Source organism: Bombina bombina, chromosome 3 (genome assembly GCF_027579735.1).
Source record: "Bombina bombina isolate aBomBom1 chromosome 3, aBomBom1.pri, whole genome shotgun sequence".
In the NCBI taxonomy this organism is placed as follows: Eukaryota; Metazoa; Chordata; class Amphibia; order Anura; family Bombinatoridae; genus Bombina; species Bombina bombina.
The window spans coordinates 1,005,358,583-1,005,369,360 of record NC_069501.1 but is presented as its reverse complement, the minus strand read 5'-3'; the positions used below and the strand labels follow the sequence as shown (position 1 = coordinate 1,005,369,360).

The window sequence follows — 10,778 nt, the reverse complement described above, 5'->3', positions numbered from 1 at the left end:
ATACACCATACGCCCTATGTATTTTATCATCACCGCTCTCTTGTGCCGCAGCATAGAGGGTTCTCAGTTAGGAGAACTGCACCTGCGCAACTTGGAATCCAAACTGAGAACCCACAACGCTGCGGCACAGAAGCGTGTTGATGAGAAAATACATAGGGTGTATGGTGCATCCCCTATTGGCTGTAACAAATGCCAGTTAAAATAGGAAAAAATGGCCAGGAACAAGGTAACTGTGGGAATAAAAGTTGTTGGTTATTAGGTCTCCTTCATTATTTAGCCTAAAAATGACACCCTCACTTAATTTAGTCCTTTTACTATCACTAAATCCTAAATACAGGGATTAATGCAGTAAAAATAATAATAACATAATATCAGGCTCAGTAAGTAAAATATATGTGTTAAAAGGTATACAAACATTAAAGGGACATGAAACTAAATGGTTTATTGCATGATTCAGACAGATCACACAATTAAAAAAAAAACTTTCCAATTGACCTGTTTGGGTAGTATGCAATTGTCTAGAGCCTGGCTTCTCAACAGCCGGGCCGTGGCCCAGTACCGGGCCCCGACCTGTCATGCCCCCACTGCACACTATTACCCCACTACACACCAGGGGCAGACTGAGACCAATCAAGGCCCCAGGAACACTATCTCACACTGACCAAAATGTATTAAATTTTATGCAAATTAACATGGTAGCCTCCCTGCCCTGCCCCCAACAGGCCCCTCAACCTCCAGAGCCAGGACCCACAACATTAAGGTCCAGAGAAAGGGCACCCAACCTCCAGGGCCAGACCCCACACTCCATGGCCCTCACAGCGACAGACCCCTGCCAGGGCCCCCACTAAACCCACACTTTTTTGCTTAGTAACTGATAGGGCAAACTGAAAACTCCAGCTTAAGGAATACACCAGGATCTGTAGAGATGCCATTTGTGGGCCCCCCTACTTGCTGGTCCCTCGGCCCAGGTCCTATTTGCCTGGCTGATCAGCCCGCTCCTGCTGCTCATTATATATATATATATATATATATATATATATATATATATATATATATATATGTGTGTATGTATATATATATATATATATATATATATATAAAAAAAACTACCAGGCCCTGGACATGTCTAGCTAAAATTTACCGGGCCTTGAGGTCACTTTGGTTGAGAACCACTGGTCTAGAGAACATATTTTCAAAAGTGCTTTTGAGCACTAGATGGCAGCAGTGCTTTCAATATGTATAACATTATTAAAGGGCCATTATACACTCATTTTTTCTTTGCATAAATGTTTTGTAGATGATCTATTTATAAAGCCCATAAAGTTTTTGTTTTTTTAAAAAATGTATAATTTTGCTTATTTTTAAATAACATTGCTCTGATTTTCAGACTCCTAACCAAGCCCCAAAGTTTTATTTGAAAACCGTCAGCTACCTACTCCAGCTTGCTCTTGTTTGTGTAAAGGGTCTTTTCATATGCAAAAGAAGGGGGGGGGGAGTGTATTATTTAGCACTTGCAGTGGGCTTTCCAACTACCTTTTCAACAGAGCTAAACTGAAAGCTTCTAAGTACGTTTTTAAACCATTTTATACTGGATTTTTATATCAGTATCTGTGCATCTTATTCTTTATAGTAGTGTCTATTACATGCAGTTATATGAAAATGAGTGTATACTGTCCCTTTAAAGGGACAGTAAACAACTTGAGAGTTGAGTGTAAAATGATTCATTATGAATAGTAAAGCAAGTTTGCATTATACGTTTATTGTTTATTTTACCCCCTTTTCATTTAATTAAGCTCTGAAAATTGTGTTTTTTCTAATTCTCACACCTGTAAAAAAACATACAGGATTCTCAAGGTTAACCCTGCAACATATATTTCCCTAATTGGCTTTAGTTGATAACAACTGCAAAACAATGCAGTGTATACTAAAAATACGACAGTGGCTTGCCTTGTTGTCCGCAGACTAAAACACAGAGACAAGTAGTGGGTGGAGTCTGGCTATTAAAAAATTATTATTGCAAACAAGATGTTAATCTATTCTAAAAATGCTTAGACTTGGCTGATGTTCTTCTGAAGCAATACAACAGTCTTGTAATTACAAGGTGTTCACTGTCCCATTCTTGCAAAACTGCTGTCATATAATGCTACAGACACACACATGCTCCTGAGCCTACCTACCTAATATAAAAATTCCTCCCCACACAATCATTATTGACATACCCCCAATAGTGAACAGCAGCAGCAGCCATAAATATCCCTAATGTATTCAGTGCTTTCTGTGTCTCCTAAATGGTTCCTAAACTCCTCCTCCCTCCACCTTCCTTCTCAGCACTGACTATATTTTTCAAAGCCTCAGCTCATTCCTGTGGCTTTCAATTTTGTCACCACGCACTGCGGATGACGTCATAACGCTACTCACACAGCAATGCTGGTCTTCATTACCGGATGAGCAGAGGGAACGCTTTCAGTCACAGACTGTGTCTGAAGCGTTCCACTTCCTGCGCAACACATCGCACCTCAGCAAAATGTTATAATTAGTTGTAACAGCATAGTTTTAAATAATCATATATACAATAGAATAGCCACCTATCATAATGGCCATTTATTGATAAAGCCATAGCATGCACAACATTTAATTTTCTCCATCTAGCCTGGGTTCCGGATTTTTCCGTCCCCCTAGATGGTGCACATGCGCAAATTCAGCAAATCACGTGACAAAGAGGTCCAATCACGCAAGCACAGCAGTCCGTGCACGGACCGAAAAACTAATTTACGAGTCGCTTACTACAGGGGTATATTAAATTAATGTAAAACAAATATCCTTAGGGGCTGAGTTTGGGGGCCATTTGTAACAGTCTGGATTCACTGTTAAAAGATAGAATGGAACACAATATGATGTGCAGTAGAATATTTGACAGGTCGCAAAAGTATTATCATGATGAATTCTTTGGTTTAAGGTAAGTTGGTAATGAGTGTTTACTGTCCCTTTAAGGTATTGATTAAGTTCAAATATAAATGTGTCTTGCACATATAAGCTCTCACGTACCACAGTGCATCTCATCTTCACCGTTCTCACAGTCATTCTCCTTGTCGCAAGTCCAACTCATGGGAATGCAGCGTCCGCTTGGGCAGGCAAAGTAGTTCACAGGACACTTAGGCTTTCGAACACCTACACAAAAGGTATGGGGAATATAGGCAAATACAAATCAGATCAGAAATATTTATGGGATATAGAATATCAGAAATAAAAATTGTAATGGCCTGTTAGCCTCTCAAATAGTCAAGGAGTGAAAAATATAGCTATCATGCAGCTTGTATATCTGGTGCTACCTGGGTTGGAGAAATTTAAATGTTACTTAATGAATAGTAAATAATAAAATATGACAGAAATATTGCATGTTTGTCTGTACAAAAAAAAAGAATTGGCCCCTGCAAAACAATAAGACCGGTAAGGCAGAAAAAGCTAAGGTTGTTACCCAGCTGGAAATCTATCAGCAAGGTCGGTATTTTAAAGTTCAGGTCAATATAAATAATGATAAAATAAATATAGAAATAAAGGCCCTATCACGGTGGAACTTATTCTAGCTGCAGTGAAATCTAATTTCAAACAATGATCTTTTTAGACCAGTTTCTCAGTTATGCTACATAATTCATTCATGCATAAAGGTGATAACTCCAGTAATATCATGCAATAGCGGAAAGATTTCTTGGAAAAAAATAGTTTATCTGGTAAACAGAACACAAAATATACAAAAACAGAACCCTCTGGAACCTTTACAAGAACATATTGGTGCCTGAGAGCCCGACATCTGCAAAAGCTGGAAATGAAAACACGAATACAGTTACACGCTCTTTATAGACATCTCCGGCACCCGTATACGGATGAGGGCGGTGCACACAGTCAGAGGCTGAGGAATGACTACTATGTACCAGTAACAGACACCTGCTGATGAACTAATGAAGAATACACTTATAGGTGTACATTTATACATAAGGAATTACCACAGCTGATTGGTATATGGGGGCCTATGAAGGAAACTCCTAGTGACACAGGTGACACTCTTACCTGGACAGTTCATTTCATCTGAGAAGTCTCCACAGTCATTTGAGCCATCACAGATCCAGCTGGGGGCATAGCAGAGAGAAGTATGCTCACACTTCTGGAAAGTCAACCCCTTCACTCCCAGCTTGAAGTAGCTGCTGCAGTCAGTGATGTCTGTAAACAGCAATTAATACAAATGATATTTATCAAACTAATTATAGTTCTGAATCTACATAAAACTATGTAAGATTACCCCAAGCAATGGAACTAATACTCACATATATAGAATATAGTATAGTATTGTATATACAGAGTCTCTGGAATCATTTTATTCAATAGGATATTGGGCAGTTTTATCAGAAATCTATTTAGTTATATAAGAAAAAATAAGTTAAAGAAACAACTTATAAACCTCTTAAGATTAATGTTCAGTTTTACATCCTGAAGTGTACTGCTCTCTATTAAACACAATCAGACTCTTTCTGCCCCTATCGTTCTGTATGTTAGAGAACAATGCTGAAACTATCACCAGTATTATGTTCCACTACAGACACAATATATGTTTTTTCTTCTCTAACAGCAGAACCAAGGAAATGATATAACAACAAAAAAACAGCTGTTTACTTATTACATTTAAGGTTTTAAAACTGGTTTAGAAATGGTCAATAAACCATAAATAAATGCTAAATATAATAATGTATTCAAAGCAATAATTAGTCTGAGAATAATATGCATTATACATTTGTTAGTTGTTTATATATTAAAGTTTCTATAAAGTAATGGGTGCTGCCATGTTGGAACCCAAGTTTTGCTTGTCTAATCTCTTTTGCTGAGGACAATTAGGAACAGCTATAAAAGAATAAAACAATATAAAGTAACTTTCTAACAGGGTTTACCCTCAGACATTGTTTGCACAGTATTTTAATGTCCGTTTCTATCCAAATTAAAACAACATTTTTATATCAGGGAAGCAAAAGTGTGCCCATCTCCACTAATAAATCCCTACTATCATGCAAATACCAGAAATTAAAGGGATATGAAGCCCAAAAATGTTCTTTTGTAATTCAGATGGAGCATAGTGTACCTCTATTATTAAATTTACTTTGTTTGTGACATCTAGGTAGGTGTCTGGACTCTGGAGCACCACATGTCAGGAAATGCTGCCATCTAGTGCTCCTACAAATAGATTACATTCTTGCAACACTGCTGCTATATAGTGCTCCAGACATGGGGAGGTTCCTGAGCTTACATCTCTGCTTTTCAACAAAAGCTACCTAGAGAACTAAGAAAAAAAATGATAATTGAAGTAAATTATAAAGTTTTTAAAATCACATGCTCTATCTGAATTATGAAAGAAAAATGGTGGATTTCCTATCCCTGTAAAGGGACACTATACCCACATTTTTTCTTTCTTGATTCAGATAGCGCATGAAATTTTAAGCAACTTTCTAATTTACTCCTATTATCAAATTTTCTTTATTCTCTTGCTATCTGAATTTGAAAAAGAAGGCATCTAAGCTACGGAGTCAGCCAATTTTTGGTTCAGAACACTGGACAGCACTTGTTTATTGGTGCTGTCCAATCAGCAAGGACAACCCAGGTTGTTCACCAAAAATGGGCCAGCATCTAAACTTACATTCTTGCTTTTCAAATAAAGATACAAAGAGAATGACGAAAATTTGATAACAGGAGTAAATTAGAAAGTTGCTTAAAATTGCATGCTCTATCTGAATGACAAAAGAAAAACAGAATTTATGCTTACCTGATAAATTACTTTCTCCAACGGTGTGTCCGGTCCACGGCGTCATCCTTACTTGTGGGATATTCTCTTCCCCAACAGGAAATGGCAAAGAGTCCCAGCAAAGCTGGTCACATGTTCCCTCCTAGGCTCCGCCCACCTCAGTCATTCGACCGACGGACAGGAGGAAATATATATAGGAGAAATCATATGATACCGTGGTGACTGTAGTTAGAGAAAATAATTAATCAGACCTGATTAAAAAAACCAGGGCGGGCCGTGGACCGGACACACCGTTGGAGAAAGTAATTTATCAGGTAAGCATAAATTCTGTTTTCTCCAACATTGGTGTGTCCGGTCCACGGCGTCATCCTTACTTGTGGGAACCAATACCAAAGCTTTAGGACACGGATGAAGGGAGGGAGCAAATCAGGTCACCTAAACGGAAGGCAAACAGCTTGCAAAACCTTTCTCTAAAAAATAGCCTCCGAAGAAGCAAAAGTATCAAATTTGTCAAATTTGGCAAAAGTGTGCAGTGAAGACCAAGTCGCTGCCTTACATATCTGGTCAACAGAAGCCTCATTCTTGAAGGCCCATGTGGAAGCCACAGCCCTAGTGGAGTGAGCTCTGATTCTTTCAGGAGGCTGCCGTCCGGCAGTCTCATAAGCCAAACGGATAATGCTTTTAAGCCAAAAGGAAAAAGAGGTGGAAGTCGCTTTTTGACCTCTCCTTTTACCAGAATAAACAACAAACAAAGATGATGTTTGTCTGAAATCTTTAGTAGCCTCTAAATAGAATTTTAGAGCACGGACAACGTCCAAATTGTGTAACAAACGCTCCTTCTTTGAAACTGGATTCGGACACAAAGAAGGTACAACTATCTCCTGGTTAATATTTTTGTTAGAAACAACTTTAGGAAGAAAACCAGGCTTAGTACGCAAAACCACCTTATCTGCATGGAACACCAGATAAGGAGGAGAACACTGCAGAGCAGATAACTCTGAAAAAAACAAAACTTTCCAAGATAGTAACTTAATATCTACGGAATGTAAAGGTTCAAACGGAACCCCTTGAAGAACTGAAAGAACTAGATTTAGACTCCAGGGAGGAGTCAAAGGTCTGTAAACAGGCTTGATCCTAACCAGAGCCTGAACAAATGCTTGAACATCTGGCACAGCTGCCAGTCTTTTGTGAAGTAAAACAGATAAAGCAGAGATCTGTCCCTTCAGAGAACTTGCAGATAATCCTTTCTCCAAACCTTCTTGTAGAAAGGATAGAATCTTAGGAATTTTTATCTTGTTCCATGGGAATCCTTTAGATTCACACCAACAGATATATTTTTTTCCATATTTTATGGTAAATTTTTCTAGTTACAGGCTTTCTAGCCTGAATCAGAGTATCTATTACAGAATCTGAAAACCCACGCTTTGATAGAATCAAGCGTTCAATCTCCAAGCCGTCAGTTGGAGGGAAACCAGATTCGGATGTTCGAATGGACCCTGAACAAGAAGGTCCTGTCTCAAATGTAGCTTCCATGGTGGAGCCGATGACATATTCACCAGGTCTGCATACCAAGTCCTGCGTGGCCACGCAGGAGCTATCAAGATCACCGAGGCCCTCTCCTGATTGATCCTGGCTACCAGCCTGGGGATGAGAGGAAACGGTGGGAATACATAAGCTAGGTTGAAGGTCCAAGGTGCTACTAGTGCATCTACTAGAGTCGCCTTGGGATCCCTGGATCTGGACCCGTAGCAAGGAACCTTGAAGTTCTGACGAGACGCCATCAGATCCATGTCTGGAATGCCCCATAATTGAGTTATTTGGGCAAAGATTTCCGGATGGAGTTCCCACTCCCCCGGATGGAATGTCTGACGACTCAGAAAATCCGCTTCCCAATTTTCCACTCCTGGGATGTGGATCGCAGACAAGTGGCAGGAGTGATCCTCCGCCCATTGAATTATCTTGGTCACTTCTTTCATCGCCAGGGAACTCCTTGTTCCCCCCTGATGATTGATATATGCAACGGTCGTCATGTTGTCTGACTGAAACCTTATGAATTTGGCCTTTGCTAGTAGAGGCCAAGCTCTGAGAGCATTGAATATCGCTCTCAGTTCCAGAATGTTTATCGGGAGAAGAGACTCTACCCGAGACCATAGACCCTGAGCTTTCAGGGATTCCCAGACCGCGCCCCAGCCCACTAGGCTGGCGTCGGTCGTGACAATGACCCACTCTGGTCTGCGGAAGCTCATTCCCTGTGACAGATTGTCCAGGGTCAGCCTCCAACGGAGTGAATCTCTGGTCTTTTGATCTACTTGAATCGTCGGAGACAAGTCTGTATAATCCCCATTCCACTGTCTGAGCATGCACAGCTGTAATGGTCTTAGATGAATTCGTGCAAAAGGAACTATGTCCATTGTTGCAACCATCAATCCTATTACTTCCATGCACTGCGCTATGGAAGGACGATGAACAGAATGAAGTACTTGACAAGAGCTTAGAAGTTTTGATTTTCTGACCTCTGTCAGAAAAATCCTCATTTCTAAGGAATCTATTATTGTTCCCAAGAAGGGAACTCTTGTTGACGGGGACAGAGAACTTTTTTCTCTGTTCACCTTCCATCCGTGAGATCTGAGAAAGGCTAGGACGATGTCCGTATGAGCCTTTGCTTTTGACAGGGACGATGCTTGAATCAGGATGTCGTCCAAGTAAGGTACTACTGCAATGCCCCTTGGTCTTAGAACCGCTAGAAGGGACCCTAGTACCTTTGTGAAAATCCTTGGAGCAGTGGCTAATCCGAATGGAAGTGCCACAAACTGGTAATGCTTGTCCAGAAAAGCGAACCTTAGGAACTGATGATGTTCCTTGTGGATAGGAATATGTAGGTACGCATCCTTTAAATCCACGGTAGTCATAAATTGATTTTCCTGGATAGTAGGTAGGATCGTTCGAATAGTTTCCATTTTGAACGATGGTACCCTGAGAAATTTGTTTAGGATCTTTAGATCCAAAATTGGTCTGAATGTTCCCTCTTTTTTGGGAACTATGAACAGATTGGAATAAAATCCCATTCCTTGTTCTCCTATTGGAACTGGATGTATCACTCCCATCTTCAACAGGTCTTCTACACAATGTAAGAATGCCTGTCTCTTTATTTGGTTTGAAGATAATTGAGACCTGTGGAACCTTCCCCTTGGGGGTAGTTCCTTGAATTCCAGAAGATAACCTTGAGAAACTATTTCTAGCGCCCAAGGATCCTGAACATCTCTTGCCCAAGCCTGAGCAAAGAGAGAAAGTCTGCACCCCACAAGATCCGGTCCCGGATCGGGGGCTATCCCTTCATGCTGTTTTGGTAGCAGTGGTAGGCTTCTTGGCCTGCTTACCCTTGTTCCAGCCTTGCATTGGTTTCCAGGCTGGTTTGGGTTGTGAAGTAATACCCTCTTGCTTAGAGGATACAGAATAAGAGACTGGTCCGTTTCTGCGAAAGGGACGAAAATTAGGCTTATTTTTAGCCTTAAAAGACCTATCTTGTGGGAGGGCGTGGCCCTTTCCCCCAGTGATGTCTGAAATAATCTCTTTCAAATCAGGTCCAAATAATGTTTTACCTTTGAAAGGAATGTTAAGCAATTTTGTCTTGGAAGACACATCCGCTGACCAAGACTTTAGCCAAAGCGCTCTGCGCGCCACGATAGCCAACCCTGAATTTTTCGCCGCTAATCTAGCTAATTGCAAAGCGGCATCTAAAACAAAAGAGTTAGCCAATTTAAGTGCTTGAACTCTGTCCATAACCTCCTCATACGAAGATTCTTTACTGAGCGATTTTTCTAGTTCCTCGAACCAGAAACACGCTGCGGTAGTGACAGGAACAATGCATGAAATTGGTTGTAGAAGGTAACCTTGCTGTACAAAAATCTTTTTAAGCAAACCCTCTAATTTCTTATCCATAGGATCTTTGAAAGCACAACTATCTTCGATAGGAATAGTAGTGCGTTTGTTTAGAGTAGAAACCGCCCCCCTCGACCTTGGGGACTGTCTGCCATAAGTCCTTTCTGGGGTCGACTATAGGAAATAATTTCTTAAATATAGGGGGGGGAACAAAAGGTATGCCGGGCCTTTCCCACTCTTTATTTACTATGTCCGCCACCCGCTTGGGTATAGGAAAAGCGTCGGGGGGCACCGGAACCTCTAGGAACTTGTCCATCTTACATAATTTCTCTGGAATGACCAAATTGTCACAATCATCCAGAGTAGATAACACCTCCTTAAGCAGTGCGCGGAGATGTTCTAATTTAAATTTAAATGTCACAACATCAGGTTCAGCTTGATGAGAAATTTTTCCTGAATCTGAAATTTCTCCATCAGACAAAACCTCCCTCATGGCCCCTTGAGATTGGTGTGAGGGTATGTCAGAACAGTTATCATCAGCGTCCTCTTGCTCTTCAGTGTTTAAAACAGAGCAATCGCGCTTTCTCTGATAAGTAGGCATTTTGGATAAAAGATTCGCTATGGAGTTATCCATTACAGCCGTTAATTGTTGCATGGTAATAAGTATTGGCGCACTAGATGTACTAGGGGCCTCCTGTGTGGGCATAACTGGTGTAGACACAGTAGGGGATGATGTAGTATCATGTTTACTCCCCTCATTTGAGGAATCATCTTGGGCAATATCATTATCTGTGGCATTACTGTCCTTACTTTGTTTGGACACTATGGCACAATTATCACATAAATTTAAATGGGGAGACACATTGGCTTTCATACATATAGAACATAGCTTAACTGATGGTACAGACATGTTAAACAGGCTTAAACTTGTCAACAAAGCACAAAAAACGTTTTAAAATAAAACCGTTACTGTCACTTTAAATTTCAAACTGAAAACACTTTATTACTGAATATGTGAAAAAGTATGTCTTAAAGCATTAAAAGTATTGCACACCAAATTTCAGAGCTTTAACCCTTAAATTAACGGAACCGGAGCCGTTTTTTACATTTAACCCCT

The 10,778-nt window shown here is 40.3% G+C and overlaps 1 protein-coding gene across 1 annotated transcript in view; it reads right to left on the bottom strand.

Moving 5' to 3' along the window:
• The window catches only part of LRP1 (LDL receptor related protein 1), a 595,167-nt gene that overhangs the window by 152,592 nt on the left and 431,797 nt on the right, over positions 1 to 10,778 (bottom strand). The window contains 2 exon segments of the mRNA XM_053708175.1: positions 3,046 to 3,168; positions 4,066 to 4,215. Coding sequence (XP_053564150.1) covers positions 3,046 to 3,168; positions 4,066 to 4,215 — 273 coding nt within the window.